Consider the following 17101-nt stretch of genomic DNA (forward strand, 5'->3'; position numbering starts at 1 on the left):
GCTAGGAATCCACCTACTGGTGGTGTGTTGTGTTTTTTTTTTTTTTTTTCACTGTAATCTTGTGGCTGTGCAGGTGGTGCCAGGCACAGCCTCCCCTGTTTCAGCAGGGAAAAGAAACCCCAGCTTCTGTAAGGCAGGAGGGGGTAGTTTGAATGACATGAAACATGCTGAAAAAGGTGGACTTAGCTCAGTAGCTGTCAACTTATGGGTTAAAGGGGGACTCCAATGTGGTACCTGACATTACCAGAGGGCCACACATAATGTTCATGATTTTGGCCGGAGATATGCTGCAGAAGACAATATAAAACTGATGTTACTGTAAAACTGAAGATGTTACTTGAGACTAGTAGCGATCAATGCAATTCTGAATGGAGGAAGAGGGCGCCAGCCTGTGGAAGGCAGATATGGATGATAACAAACTGTAAAATGTGGTGATTTTTTTTTTTCTTTCCATTTATCATTCCTTTTTTTACTTTATTGTACCGTCTGTTATCCGTATTTGCCTTCCATAGGCTGGCGCCCTTTTCTTCCCATTCATATTTAGCCTACTTCAGGACCTATCTTTCCAAAGGAGCTGCCTCCCACCTGTGTCCCACTTTTACTAAACACAGTAGCGCCGTAGTTCCTTTATCGAGATGAATACAATCACCCTAATCCATTTTCCAAATACAAATTGCTGAGCACACCATATACCAAAGGGCTGCACATGCCCCTCTGGCTGCAGGTTGGGCATCAGGAACTTGGCCTTTAATGTAGAGTAGGGTTGGGCTTTAAATCGAAGTCTGCCTACCTAGATGTGTAATGCAACTTTGTATGTAATAGAAATTGTTTTTTTTCCCCCCTCATTAACATGTTTGCTTTTTTTTTTTTGTTTTTTTTACTAAAAAATCTCCAGCTACGCTCCTACAATCGTCATACATTGGTAGCTGATCCCTATGAAGACGCCTGGAATCAGATGTTACTTAGAAGACAAAAAATACATCAAATAGACCAGAGGGTAAGTGCTTTTAATGTGAAACAACTTGACTGAAACTAATAAAGCACGGCCTTATTTCACAAAACATACTGAATATTTTCAGTGCTGTGGAAATTTCGCTGTTGCTTCTTTTTTGTATCAATATTTTTTTTGTTATTAATGTATTTTTATGGTAAGACATACAAAGTGTAGATAACAAAGGTCTCGGTCATGAAAAATAGAATTTTAGACTTGTTGTAAAATCCATTTCTTGGAGTTCATTAAAGTACAGGATGAAAGAATTCAGGTACATTGGGTTATCCTGCTTCCTTCAGGAGATTGAACACTGGCAATCAAAGGTGTAAGCCTAGTATACCCCTTCCCACTCCTATCATGCTCCAATTTTGCAGTGATAGGTGGGGATCATAAGAACAAATGGGAAGGACCTGTGTTTCCTTAAATTGCCACACTAGACAAATAGGTTTTTTTTTCTTTTTTCCACGTTTAAAATCTGCTTTCAGAAAATCTGAAAATTGTATGGGCGTTTTGAAGTAATTTTTAGTCCAAAATTGAAAGATCCTGGAAAATAAAATGGTGGCATTTGCAAACTTTTATGCTGCAGGACTTTTGTGCATATTTTCTACAGAACTTAATCAAATTTTATTACAAACGCACTATTATGCCCAATTTTTGGTCAAATTAAATGTAGGGTTGTGCCAAGTAAATTGATACCAAACATGTCAAGCCTTGAAATTCAGTGTACCTGTCCAATCGCAAAAACTATGACACTCAAAATTTTCCATGAACGTTGCTTTAACTTTCACTACCAGGGCTGTTTTTGGGGGGTTTTTTGCACGCCTTGAAGAATTTTTTTTTAGGCCTGATAAAACCCTCAAACGTGCACTACTGTGCAAAAGTTTTAGGAAAGTGTGAAAGAATGCTGTAAATTAAGAATGCTTTCAGAAATGCATTAATATTTCATTTAATCAATTAACAAAATGGAAAGTAAATGAACAAAAGAGAAATCCAAATCCAAACCCTTGGCCTTGAAAATGGCACCAATTCTTCAAAGTACACTTGCACACAAGGCACTTGGCAGGTAGGTTATTTCAATACATCTTATAGAACGAACCACAGATCTTATGTCATTCGGCTATAGCGCGGTTGTTAAGTAGTTAATGACATTGGCTGTAAGTTTGGTGTCGTTCTGCTGCAGAATACATTTTGGGACAATCACACGCCTCTCTGATGATATGGCATGATGGATAAGTATCTGCCTGTATTTATCAGCATTGAGGACACCATTGATCCTGACCAAATTTCCATGTGCGGAAATGCAGACCCAAACTTGCACGTAATATGCACCATGCGTCACTGTTGCCTGTTTGTACCTCTCTCCAGCCCTTCGGTGAACAAACTGCCACCTGCTACAGCCAAATATTTTAAACTTTGAATTATCAGTCCAGAGCACCTGCCTCCATTTTTCTGCACCCCAGTTCCTATGTTTTTGTGCATAGTTGAGTTGTTTAGCCTTATTTACACATCATATGGATGGCTTTTTAGTTGCATTTTTTTCATGAAGACCACTTCTGGGCAGTCATCTCCAGACAGTAGATTTTACCGGGATTCTAATGGTTTCTGACAGTTCTGTGCTGATAGTACTGCTAGACAACTTCTGATGCAAATGGAAGTAAGCATGATGTGTCTCATCTGCTGCATTGTTTCCTTGGTGGACCACTTCATCTTCGGTCCTCAATGTTACCTGGTTTCTTTGATACTTTAAAGAGCTTGAACAGGACATCTTGAAACCCCAGTCAGCTTTGAAATGTTTGTGAGAGACCTTGTGGATGCAGTATTAACTACCTTGTGTCTTGTTGCTGTGCTCAGTCTCAGGCTCAGTATATAATTAGACCTTATTGGCATATAACACGCACTTCCGCCCCCCCTTAAAATCAGGGGAAAATCGTGGGGGTGTGTTATGCGCTGGTCCCCCGCTGATTGTCGGCTTCTCGGCAGCTTTCGGAAACCCGCCCGAGATACACAGGACATCCGCTCTGTATCTCCGTGGCGCCATTTTTAAAAGTCAAGCCTGACAAGGCTGCACTGGAAGGCTGCAAATGACTGACAAGGCTGCATTAATGGGCATTTAAGTTTGTTGGTTTTTTTTCCTTAAACTTCCCTCCTAAAAGTTTTTTTTTTTTTCTCCTTTAAAATCCCCTCCTAAACTTGGGGTGCGTGTTATACGCCGGCGCGTGTTATATGCCAATAAATACAGTGTGTGTGTGTGTGTGTGTGTATGGGTATATATATGTATGTGTATGTATACACACCACACACCAACACACACCAACACACACCAACACACACCAACACACACCAACACACACCAACACACACCAACACACACATATACACACATATACACACACACATATACACACACACATATACACACACACATATACACACACACATATACACACACACATATACACACACACATATACACACACACATATACACACACACATATACACATATACACATATACACATATACACATATACACACATATACACACATATACACACATATACACACATATACACACATATACACACATATACACACATATACACACATATACACACATATACACACATATACACACATATACACACATATACACACATATACACACACACATATATACACACACACACATATATACACACACACACACACATATATACACACACACACACACATATATACACACACACACACACACATATACACACATACACACACACACACATATACACACATACACACACACACACATATACACACATATATATACTCACACACACACACACATTTTAATGTTTTCCCACTGACAAAGAAATGATCTGCCTCTAGTTTTAATGGTAGGTTTGTGACAATGACACAGAATAAAATATCCTGAAAACGCATTTCAAAAAAGTTAAATGATTTGCATTTTAATGAGCGAAATAAGGATTTGATCCCCTCAAGCAGCAGCAAGATTTCTAGCTCCCAGATGTCTTCTATACAGGTAACAAGCTGAGATTAGGAGCACTCTTAAAGGGAGTGCTCCTAATCTCAGCTTGCTACCTGTATAAAATACACCTGTCCACAGAAGCAATCGGTCAGATTCCATTCTCTCCACCATGACCAAAGAGCTGTCCAAGGATGTCAGGGACAAGATTGTAGACCTACACAAGGCTGGAATGGACTACAAGACCCTTGCCAAGCAGCTTGGTGAGAGGGCGACACCAGTTGGTGCGATTATTCATATATGGAAGAAATGCAAATTAGCTGGGGCCCCATGCAAGATCTCGCCTTATGGAGTTCAATGATCATGATAATTGTGAGGAATTGGCCCAGAACTACATGGGAGAATTTTATCAATGATCTCAAGGCAGCTGGGACCATAGTCACCAAGAAACAATTTGTAACACTCTACGCTTTGAAGGACTGAAATCCTGCAGCGCCCGCAAGGTCCCCTGTTCAAGAAAGCACATGTACCATCCGTTTGAAGTTTGCTAATGAACATCTGAATGATTCAGAAAACTGGGTGACAGTGTTGTGGTTAGATAAAACCAAAATTAAACTCTCTGGCATCAACTCAACTCATCATGTTTGGAGGAGGAGAAATGCTGCCTATGACCCCAAGAACACCATCCTCCCCGTCAAACATTGAAGTGGAAACATTATGCTTTGGGTGTTTTTCTGCTAAGGGGACAGGACAACTTTACCGCATCAAAGGAAAGATGGACGGGGTCATATACCATCAAATCTTGGGTGAGAACCTCCTTCACTCAGCCAGGGCATTGAAAATGGGTCATGGATGGGTATTCCAGCATGACAATGACTCAAAACACATGGCAACAAAGTAGTGGCTCAAGGAGCACATTAAGGTCCTGGAGTGGCCTAGCCAGCCTCCAGACCTTAATCCCATAACAAAATATGTAGAGGGAGCTGAAGGTTCGAGTTGCCAAACGTAGGCCTCAAAAACCTTTACTTGGATAGAATTTTCAAAGAGGAGTGGGAAAAATCCCTGATGAGATGTGTGCAGACCTGGTGGCCAACTACAAGAAATGTCTGACCTCTGTGATTGCCAACAAGGATTTTGCCACAAAGTCCTGTTTTGCGAAGGTGTCAAATAATACTTATTGAACTCATTTAAAATGCAAATCAATTATTATTTTTTTTTTGCTTGTCTGGCAGTTTCTTACCTGTATGGTGGCGCACGACTGTGCGCCATTTTGCCTTGGTTCACCATGGAGTACGTGCGTTCGCAAGAGCGCCACTGGGCTCAGCAGTTCGTTTGTCGGCCGTGGCTTCGGCACACGCGCCGTAGCCTTTATCTGGGTGCACAAAGATTTGCGTCATGCGCAAAAACAACCAATGTGTGTTCCCCGGGACCATGTGCGCACGCATGCACAGACCGTTCCAGCGCACAGCGAGCTTATTTAAAGTGGAAGTAAACCCATCGATTTAAACGGTTAAAAACAAAAGGCATGCCGGAAATGCTAACTGCACATTGGCTGTCCTCTCAGCCAAACTATCAAACCATCCAATGGCTGGTGTCATAACGAATCACATGTGCAGCACCATAGCAGTTGAAGATTAAACAGAGGCAAAGATGGCAGCTTCCTTGGCTGAAAACGATAGGGGAGTTTACTTCCACTTTAAGCTGTATATGCCAAGCATGCATGGGCTTTTAGAAGCAAGCTGTGGGACACAGAGCAGGCTCCAAACCAGGCATTTGCAACAGTTAATTTCGCCTTACGCGGGTCACGCGGGTCACCAGGTGTTGCTTGGCAGGCTAAAGGTGCTTAGCAGGATTGTTGCAGAAAGTCTTGGTGAGCCCTATTAAAGGGTCTCCCTTCTGAGGTGTTAATACTACACCCAGGTACTCCCTTTTTGTGGCTAGTAAATATCTTCAAAAAAAAAAAAAGAGAAGTGGGACTAACACTACAGGGAAGGGCACACCTATGTCAACAGTAGTTCCTGCTGAACCTAGATGTATCCCCTGAAGGACCAGAGGCTTCCGGGCAATCTGAGCCACTGCGCCTATCTGAGATTATGCCTACAGTCAATTCTGCTGCTTCACCCTTTATAACTAAGGATGGACTGTCCTCAGCCCTAGCTGGGTTAGAGCACAGATTGCTGGCATGATTGTCTCCATCCTGCAGAATGGCAAGAAGCGTGGCAGATCCCCCTCCCGGAGCCTCCTAGTCTGGAGCAGGAATGGGTTGAGGATGGGAACATCCTTACAGGATTTTTGTTCCTCCTAAGAGGTTTTCACTTTTATATCCCATGGCTGAAAAGGTTAAGAAGTGGAGCATGCCAGCTGTAGGTGCAAAAACTTGACTTGTCCGGTAGATAACGCACAGGGCTTGAAAGTCTTTGTTGACAAGAAATTGGAGTCCTTATTAAAGGTTTTCTTTTTCCTTGACTAGTTCAGCTATTCAGCCAGCTGTTGCAGTGATTGGTATCTGCCAGTCCATAAAGGATCAGATCAGACGGCCTGCCAGACGTAACCAGGAAGATGATCTGCCTGAAAATAAGGCAGATATTTCTTGAGCATTATTTGTTTTGATGTTGACGCCTTAAAGCTCTAGAACAGAGCATAACATGCACAGTGCGGTATTTGGAAAGCTTAGGCTGGATCATAAATGCTGAAAAAGTCAACCTTGAGACCAGCTTAAAGTCTAAAGTATTTAGGTCTGATATGGTCTAAGCAAGAGTGATCTTGTCACCTGCAAGGATCTGTGTCCTGAAGAATCGGTTGCATCAGATAAGGGGCACCAGACAACCCTCCATTCAGCTCTAAAGGAGGTGAACCACATGCTAGCCTGGGCAGAGGGACATGTGCCAATTCTATCCGTAGTCCATAACCTGGAAGTAGAGAACTGGATGGCAGATTATCTCAGCCACCAGCAAATCTGGCCGGGGGAATGGTCCCTACATCCAGGGGTGTTCCAGGAAATTTGCCAACGTAGGGGATGGCTAGGTATCGACCTACTGGCATCCAGGTTCAATAACAAACTACAGCAGTTTGTCTCGAGCAAGATATCCTCTGGCAATCAGAGCAGATATTCCCTGGTTTATGCTTTCCCTTTGATTCCTCTCCTTCCACATTTATTGCGCGTGATTCGGAGAGAGGGAGTTCCACTGGCCCAGAAGGTCCTTTTTCCCAGAGATTGTGAGACTGACAATAGACAGGCCATGGACACTTCCACGTCGCCCCGATCTACTGTCTCATGGTCCTATATTCCACCCCAATTTACAGTCTCTAAATTTGATGGATGGCTATTGAAGTCAGTGTTAAAGGATCATGGCATCTCGGGACCAGCGGTGTCTACCCTAGTGAATGCTAGAAAAGCTGTATACTTGTATTGCTTGGTGTAAAGCCAAAAAATGGCATCCTCTGAAATGTGATTGGAAGAATTCTCTTTTCTACAGTCAGCTGTGGAAATCCTATTGGCTTTGAGTACAATGGGAGGTTAAGTTTCGGCCCTGTTAGTATTCTTCCAAAGGCCCTTTAGCCTCCCATTCACTGATCCGAACCGTTATGCAGGGGACAAATTGCTTCCCCCCCCCCCCCCCCCCTCATTAGGTCTCCTATGTGTCCTTGGGACTTGAACTTGGTGCTGTCTGTGTTATAGAAACAACCATTTGAGACTATCAAGGAAAGTCATTTAGACTTGCTGTCGCGCAAGCTAGCCTTCCTGATGGCCATCACCTCGGCTAGAAGGGTGTCAGAGTTGGCTGTCCTTTTTGTGCAGGGAACCATACTCGATCCTTCACCACGACGGGGTCGTGTTATGACCTGTTCCAACCTTCTTGCCAAAAGTGGCATTGGCCTTTCATTTAAATCAGGACATTAGTTTTGCCTTTTTTTTTTTTTCTCTTGGCCTCGTACGGCGGAAGAGAGAAGACTGCATTCTTTGGACGTTGTCCGGCAGTCAAAATTTATTTGTACTTTGCGTCTCCTTGTGGATTATTTTAGGAAAGGAAGAGGCAACCGAGAATTGATCTGGGGTGCGCTATGATCAGTATGCTAAAAAGGGGCATACACCAGTATGAAATTTTAAATGGAAAGTAAAAGAAGGGGAATGGGTGGGTGGGTGGGATGCGCGAGCTCCCATCTATCGGGATGGAGGGCAGGCTTTATGCAGCCTAACTCCTCCTACAAACAGACTGACCTGAGGTCAGCCTTCCACTTGTACTCGGCGTCTCCTTGTGGCTTGTTTTAGGAAAGGAAGAAGAAACGGAGAATTGAACTGGGGTCTGATGTGGTCAGTATGCATAAAAGGGGGCAAAAATAAAGACAGTAGGATGAAGCTATCAAATATTTATTGCAAAACTGAAATGTAACATTTAATCAGTCAAAGCAACAAAAGCCTGTGACATCTCGACTAGAGGATACAGGATATATCTAGAGAAGCAAGATAACTTCTATCTACCTAATTTTTTGATCACATGAACAGGAACCCCTTGGCGAGAAGCCGCGGAAGCTGCCCCAATTATGAAGAAATTGCCCGAATATGCCTTGGGGTCCAAACCCAAATTGGACAGTAGGGTGCAACAATGATGCATGAACTGAGCTGTAGAGAGGGGAGAACTAGGGGAAGGCAATAGTGGACTATCCCTGGGCCTGTCCGCTGTTGCCCTCACGAGCTGGTCTAAGACCAAAACCGGTCACCATGTATTGTCGGTCTTAAAAAATCGAATGTCAGTGCTGACTCCCATCTGCTGCGTCTTGCAAGTATGCAGACGCAACTGAAAGAAGTTGGGGTACCCGACTAGCTGATTGGCCAAAATAATACTGGATCCTGGCCCAGAATAAGTAAACTCCCCAGGCCTCAAGAACCCAGAAACCATAAAAGGCCAGATACATGGCTGCCTTGAGCAATAAACTAGGTGGAAACCCAAAGGGAGACCTGGTAAATAAATCAGACATACCACAGAATATATCCTGTGATGGGAAGCCTGCTAGCTACAGCAGGTGGGCTACTCTCCTGAATCCCTTTGAGGATAGCCTTAAAGCGGAGGTCCACCCTAAAATGGACCTTCCGCTTATCGGATTCCCCCCCCCCCCCCTCCGGCGCCACGATTGGCACCTTTCAGGGGGGAGGGGGGTGCAGTTACCTGGATAATCCAGGTAACTGCACCCACTTCCGGGCTAGCTCTCTGCGGAAAGGGGCGTACATTAGGCCCCTTTCCGCAAGTGCCCACCCCCTTCCGCAAGTGCCCCGCTGCCTGCTGGGAAACACACAGATCCCAGAGGCAGCGGGGACCATCCTCATTGCGCAGCGCGGCTCGCGCATGCGCAGTAGGGAACCGGGAAATGAAGCCGAAAGGCTCCATTTCCTGATTCCCATACCCAAGATGGCGGCGGCAGCACTCGAGTGTCGATCTAGAGATCGGCTTCGGGTGCCGACATCGCGGGTGCGCTGGACAGGTAAGTGTCACTATTTTAAAAGTCAGCAGCTGCAGTATTTGTAGCTGCTGACTTAAAAAAAAAAAAAAAAAACGCGGAGTCCCGGCGGACTCCCGCTTTAATGGGGTGTACTGAAAAAATGGACGGCCTGTTGGGGTCCCGTAAACACAAAGTAACCGCCCTTTTTTGACTGCTGCATCTGTAGAAACTTGAGGGGAAAATCCTGACACTGTAGGGATAAACATAGTAACACCATTCCAATGTTGCAGGAACTCATCGCACATCTATAAATCCGACAAAGCGGAAGGATCTAGTTTGACACGAGAATCCGAGTTGGGAACTGAAGGTAACAAAGCCAATAACCTAGAAATGAAAGAACTCCCCAGGGGAATAATCCTCATTGCGAAATTCAGCATACACAGCAGAGACTGTAATTCAAGCCTGGTGCAAACTTGGGTGATCGTGAACGCATGTATGCATTCTCGGATCCTTGCCAGTTACTCCTTGCAGGCTGCTCTGCCTACAGACAAAGTGTCAAGCATGAGCCCCAGGAAAGTAAGTTTAGTAACTGTGCCTTCAATTTTCTTAACTGCCAGTGGGATGAAAAATGCCACAAAAACTGATGTCAGATTCTGAAGGTTGGCGGCGGCATGAGCACCACTCTCAATGAGCAGAAAATCATCCAAATGGTGAATAACTTCCTGGCAATTCTCTGTGTGTGAGGATCCAGCTGAGTGCTTTGTGAGAAACCATCAAACGGCTTAAAGGTGTCCACAATGTCAGCGTTAGGCAGCCAAGCGCCCTCACCTACCCCAATGATAGGTTGAATTGCTTGATCCGCAGATGCATACTTGAGTGAAAACTCTTCTGATGGGATCAAAGAGTTAAGGCTAGGCACCTGCGAACAATGAGGGGCTGACAAGTCATAAATGAACCTTCATTTATTGTAAAACTTCCCTTTGACAAGACCCAAGGGGTTGACCCTCCAAACCCGGAAGGGCGACGTTAGAAAAGGACGATTAACAAACCCTTCTTGAGTTCAGACTGCAGTAACAAATTTGTCGGAGTGTCAGAATCAGAGGTCATCTGCCACAAACAAACCCAGTGTGGAACCTTTCTGTGCAACCTTCCACCAAAAATTTGCTCAACCATGGTGACAGATGGGAGGCTAAACAAGCCTGTAAAAAAGGCACGTTAATGTGGCTTGGTCACATGGACTTGTTCTGTCTCGGTGTACAGGCTGACTTGGGGTGAGCCCTGAATCAACTGGTACAGATTTGTAAGACAACACTGGCTATAATTGCATGAACCAAGGTTGAAATTGTACAGATCTGTGATTTTCTTGGAAAATGGGCCGGCCTAATTTGTCACAAGGTGCGTGATTGGCTGGGGTCGGAAGTGTAGTGCCTGAAGCCCTGGATGTCCCTGGTAGCGAGGAACTTCCGAATTGGGGCACCAGTAAGTGGTGTGAGTGGATGATTGGCAAGTAGCACAAACTGGTGATCTAAGCCCAGCGAAATTCCAGCAAAACAATTCTGTGTCTGTTACTCCATACTGTTACCACTTGGTATTGAGCAAAACAGGCAGCGGCCTTGGCAGAAAATGAACGATAAACATAAAAATGTTACCCCCCCCCCATACTTCTGACCTAACTCTACCACTGTCAAAAGGTAAAGGTCCAGCTCTTCCCTCCTGAGTAGACTCGCAGAGCAAATGTCTCTGAACAAACTAAAGGCCAGGACAAACTCTGGGATGGAGTGATTGCGGCTGAGCCTATGATCCCTGGTCTTGACTATCGTCGAAACGTCACCACAAACGTATGATCTATTATCGGCAACATCATGGGCAGCTATCAACAGGGATACTGAATTAACATCTTTGCCCTCCCAGAATGTCCTTCCTGATGTTCACGGGAATAAAATGTGCCAGGGTAATGGGAGGAACACCCATACTATTACCTACACCTATAAGTACAAAGGGGTCCCGGGACCTGCTGATGTCCCTGGAGCGGTAGATGGTCCTGACACTGAGTTCGGCTGAGTCTCCAAATCTCAACCCTTGCATGCAATTCTTGTCAGGAAGAGGCCAGGGAACTTGGAGTAGCGTGAATTTGAGAAGGGGATGAGGCAACAGTCCAAAGGGTAACTTGCTCTGTGCTAGAGCCTGAAGCATAGGGGAACAGTAACCTGAACAACTCAGAATTGCGTGCTGAACAGGGTATGAAATACCCCTGCGTTGCAGTTCAGCCTTGAGTCCTGGGACAGTTCAGGTTCTTGAGGGATGGATGCAAAGTCATCAATGTCCACTGCCTGTGGCATGACCTGCATAAAACCGAGAAAAACGTAAGCCAAGAAATGTAAATCAACCACTACCTTAGACCAACCGGCTGCCTCTAAACCCCCCCCCCCCCCTTTTTTTCCCAGTGAAATGAGAAAGTACGTTTTGTGCAGGACTGAAATGTGTCAGCCTCGTGAATTTACCAGGCCGAGTTACCTGAGATGTAATCAGGCAAATTAACAAGAACTCAGCCCTTTGAAACCTGAAAACGTGTCGGGCTACCAATGTGAGTAGTGACATGATCGTAGCATGGGTCGTGTAAGAACAGATGAGACTTGCCACCATACAGGCTAATTAGAAATGACCATCTCAATCTGTACGTACCTATAAATGTAATAGGTAGTGCTGCAGTGGTAAAACCATGACCTAATCGTGAAGATGTGATAACAAGAATGTGGAAACAGAAATTAACATGAGAACCAAATGCCGGGAAGGATGTGTAGAAACGAACAAGTCCACTTCGTGACACCCCTAAACCTAGTAGGCCCCCAAACGTAAACTCAAGCTTGAGGAGCCTGAACGTGCTCAGCCAAATGACACAATCCGATCTGTCTGTGCGATGCGAGTTCAGCCATACAGATAGTATGGCTGAATTCGTATCGCACCCGCCGCAAACGCACACAGGACCCTTTTTTTTGGTCCGCAGCAGAATCGGATCGCATGGGTGTTCACAGAATGCGATCCGATTCCTGTCTGAGTTTGCAGATCGCACTGCGATATGCGGACTGGTCTGGGGGTGTCATTAAGATTTCATTGACACTCCCAGCAGTCCGCATACGGCAGTGTGAACTGCCGGCGGGAGGCATGCGATGCAGGAAAACGCAGCGGATTCTCGGCGTTCCCGCATCGCTATGGTGTGTACCTAGCCTAAATGCTGCAGTGGTGTATGGCTGTGAGACCCAAGGTGCAACCTGTACGGTGAAATGGAAAACCAGCCTGGAATGAACTGATCCAGGAAGAAAAACAAAACTCCAAGAATATGTTGAACCGCAATTAACACCACTGGAAAGAAAATAAAACATGAAGCTACCACTTAGAAACCACGCATATGTACCAACGAGTCGGGTTTGAGAAATTTAAAATAACTACCCCCGAAAATTCGTTGTGAGGAAAACAAACTATACCTGCCTAAAAATTGGCTGTAACTGCAAAATAACACTTGAGTCTTTTTTGATGTGTAGAAAACCAACTATGGAACAGGGACATAAGCATACAAAACTACCACTCAGTATGAATACTTACAACATGTATGCAACTACTCTAGGACCAGGATTCCGCTACACTATGTATGCCATGAAGATGTGTGCTCATATGACCCCTTGACCAGGAAATGTGATACCCCGCTAGGGCGTATCCTGGAATGTAACCATGCTGAAACCATGAAAAATCTGTGAGACTTGGTGCTTAAGTGGGACAAACCAATTAAAATGTGAGACACCTCTCCCCTGAAATGAAAACATGCCCCCTGAAATATGGAAGCCACCCCTGTGGCAGCAGAGAACCCCCCCCCCCCCCCCCGCCGAGCTGATCGGCATCTGCTCTGAGAAAAAACACTCCCCACCCAAGCCCATGTAACCAGGTGCACCTGCTGAAACCCCAGGGAAACAAGTGATGCCTACATGAGTGGATCAAGCAGTGATATGAGTGTACCTTAACCAAAGTGCGCTGTGGAAGCAAAAATTCCGTTATAATAGCAGCAGTACCTGTGACAGTGATGTGAAGCAGTGTCAAGCCCTTAAGGCAAAGTATGATGGTAGTGGAAATTTGGTAGTGACACAATAGCAGCAGTTGACACTCATGGTGAACCAGTAAACACAGTAGCAATGACATAAATGGTGTGCCAGTATGTAGAAGGAAACCATGTCAGAGCGATGACATGAATGAAGGAATGGGTAGTGCCATGGAAAGTGTGGCAATAATCTTCCTTGAAAGAAAATAACCTGAAAAAAATAAATGTAAACCAAGGAGGAGCGAAGACGGTGAGGATGTCACTGTCCTACACAAGAGAGGAGAGGGGTAGAATCAACCGCAGTCTCCTCGAAAAAATGGAAGCAATGTCAGGAAGCCATCGCCAAAAATGACGCTCATACTTGAGCCACCGTCGAAAGGGAAGGAGGGACGGTGGGCAGGCTTTATGCAGCCTGACTCCTCCTGCGGTCAGCCTTCCACTTTGTCTAGATCTGCAGAGATCCGAGGAACAGACTTTTTGTTTTACCAAAAGGACCCAAGAAGGGGCAGGCAGCTTCCATTGCCAATTGGGTCCGTCATTTGGTCATTCATGCCTATGGTCTGAAATGTAAAGCTCCTCCCTTTTTAGGGTGAGGGCTCATTCTACCAGGGGTGTAGGAACCTCCTGGGCTTTTCGCCATCGTGTATCTGTAGCTCAGATTTGTAAGGCTGCTACCTGGTCCTCGGTGCATACGTTCACAAAATTTTATAAAGTGGATGTTCGAGCAGCTGAGGATTTGGCTTTTGGCCGCAGTGTACAGCGGGCTGCCGTATAAGGTTTGATGGCTATTGTTTGGCAGGGTGTCTCCCTCCCCTCAAGACTATTGCTCTGAGACATCCCAGCAAGTAATGAATATTAGCCTAACTCTGTGTCCCATGATGTATGAAAAGAAAATAGGATTTTTTTCATCATACTTATCTGTAAAATCCTTTTCATTGAGTACACATCATGGGACACAGTGCACCCTCCCCCCTCCTTTTTTATTATTTTTTATTTATTTTTTTTGTTTATTTTTTTGAGCATTCAGTGCTTTCTACAATACTAAAGTACTTCGTGTATGGGAGGGGTTATATAGGGGATCACTTCCTGTCTAAAGACCTTTTGGTCTACCAGTGTCCATTCACCTGGAGATGAAGTATAACCTAGCAGGTAATGAATATTAGCCTAACTGTGTCCCATTATGTACTCAAAGAAAAGTATGACGGAAAAAAATCATATAATATATATTTTTACTATCGTCACCTGTATTGGCCATATACAGTTATTACTATGAAATATGACACAAGAGTTTAAAAAAAGTATCAATGCACGCTGGTTAGTAACCCAAAAGAAAAATACATGTTTTGTAATGGTTTAAAAATTCCTTTATTATAAATATTTATAATTATAGACATTAACTTTTATTAAGACCACACAGACTCTTGTAATTGCTCTCTGTTCTAGGCTAATAATTATTTGACTGTTCCTGCACACAAGTTGGACTCTCCCACCCTTACCAGAGCTCGTGTGGGTTCAGGTGAGTGAAAATTATGGTTATTGTGTGCCCAGAGCTCAGCACTATATGTTGAAGTAATACTGTATGTGGATTATCCTGAATCCCTCTTTATTCACCGTAATGCTTGTTTGTACACAGAGCCCCTCCTCCTCACTGGTAATGTTTTGCCCCAAGACTGTCCTTGTCGCTAGTATTATGTTTGTCCTGAGACCGACCTTATTCCCAGTCCCATGGGAGCCCTTCATTTTTACTTGTGTGGTATATGGGGTTTGAACTCATTCTTGTTTTAGTAATATGTAAACCCAAAGCACTTGCTAATCTCTAGTAATGTGTGCCCGAACAGACTTTGCAGTTTATATAATCAATTTTCTTAGAGGCCCACTAAACCTGTATTAAGCAACACGGCCCTGCACTGACTGCAAAACCTTACACTAGCTGATTATGATGTGACCTGTGTTTTTTTTTTTTTTTTTTTTTTTTTTCTTTCTTTCTTTTTTTCCCACCCTCCTACACCTTAGACCCCCTTGCATTTGAGCCGAAACAAGGCTCTGAGGATGTCCCTGTGATCACCATTGACCCAGCTTCACCTGAGTCTGTAGATATTGTGGATGAAACACAAGAGGGAGAAGATGATGGTGGGATTACAATCTTTGCACGAGAGCCACCTTCTCCAGGGGCAGATGATGTGTTTGGCCACGGTGACAGCCCTAACACCCAAAAGTTACAGCGTTGTTTAAGTGATCCTGGACCTCAGCCTGAAGAGAACCAGCCTTTCCTGCTTAAGAAGGACTGATCCATATTCTTTTGATGGACTGAGCCAAACAGCAATGAGACACATTAAGTAGTCTTTTGCCTCAATCTTACACTCCTCGCAAACATTTTTTTTTTCTTTTTTTTTTTTTCCTCCACCTGCATTCTCATTCTTTTTTGTTGCCATTTTTAATATTTTTATTTTATATTTGTAACCAAAGAATTATAAACATGTTTTTTTTTTTTTGTTTTGTTTTTTACGATTTCTCATTTTATTGCTGTTTTATATACAAGGTGAACCTATTATATACATGTCTGAACCAATGCAGCACTGAGCTCCTATCAAAAATATCATGCTAAGCTGAAAAAGACAACTGCATGTCTGTCTGTGCCTTAGGCATGGAAATCTTAAATTGCATAGCTTCAAGAAGGCTAGACACACTTGCCATCTGCACATTTTATTCATATGAATGTAGAATAGAATTATTGATGCACCTACAAAAATGTACTATATACATGTACACCAGCAGTTTAGAGTCCATCACCAAGGTACTTCAGCTTTTTTTTTTTTTTTCTTGGCTCTGGGTGCTTGGCACTTTCACTGTCTACCGTTTAGATACATATATTACAGACTTGTTGGTCATAACCACTGTTCTTACACCATATCTCTCCACCAAACATTTCTATGTGGATATATTGGGGCTATATATCACTGCCCCTCAAAAATGAGTTGATTAGTTATCCGTTCATGTTAGGGAACAAATGATCTCATAAGCAGCACTGCTTCTACAACTGTAGAACTCAATTTATTGTGCAATAATAGCTCCAGATCTTGTGAATGCTTGTGCGAGGGAGATATGTGCATGCATCATGTGCCTTTGCTCTGCATACAGAAGATATGTCTAGGTTAAGCATTTTACAAGTGTGTACATGTTAAACGTTTGCAGAGATGCCTTTGCGTGTTCAGTTCTCCTGCACAGTGATTTATTGCAATTTCATGTATAAAGGTGATCAGCATTCTGGTATCTGTGAGAAATATAGAAGATTTTATTATTTTTTTTTTTTTTTTGAAAATAGAAAATAAATGTATGGTTTTTAAATTCTGTGTATTTTTTTAGCTTTGCAAACCATGCTATTAACCGGTTCCCGCCCGCCCTATAGCCAAATGACGGCCATAGAGCAGGCGCTTTTGTCCGGGAGGCCGTCCCTGGACGTCCTTGTGTTTACTTCCGCAATGAGCGCCGCCGCGGGCACGCATCGGGGAAGTTTTGTGTTCGCCGTGTCTCCCGGAGACAGGCTAACACAGATCGCTGTGAACGGCCAATCAAAGCGGCTGTTTACAGCGCGATCGCAGCTGCC

The 17101-nt window shown here is 44.0% G+C and overlaps 1 protein-coding gene across 1 annotated transcript in view; it reads left to right on the forward strand.

The window, feature by feature from the left end:
• SLC9A1 (solute carrier family 9 member A1) overlaps positions 1-16842 on the forward strand; it is a 122154-nt gene extending 105312 nt beyond the window's left edge. The window contains exons 10-12 of the mRNA XM_077481026.1: positions 896-997; positions 14941-15013; positions 15511-16842. Of these exons, the coding sequence (XP_077337152.1) occupies positions 896-997; positions 14941-15013; positions 15511-15785 (450 nt within the window). The 3' untranslated portion in view covers positions 15786-16842. The remainder of the gene's footprint in view (positions 1-895; positions 998-14940; positions 15014-15510) is intronic.
• Positions 16843-17101: the final 259 nt, after the last annotated feature.

Source organism: Lithobates pipiens, unplaced genomic scaffold (genome assembly GCF_037356315.1).
Source record: "Lithobates pipiens isolate NorthernLeopardFrog02 unplaced genomic scaffold, aLitPip1_a1.2 Scaffold_16, whole genome shotgun sequence".
Classification (NCBI taxonomy): domain Eukaryota; kingdom Metazoa; phylum Chordata; class Amphibia; order Anura; family Ranidae; genus Lithobates; species Lithobates pipiens.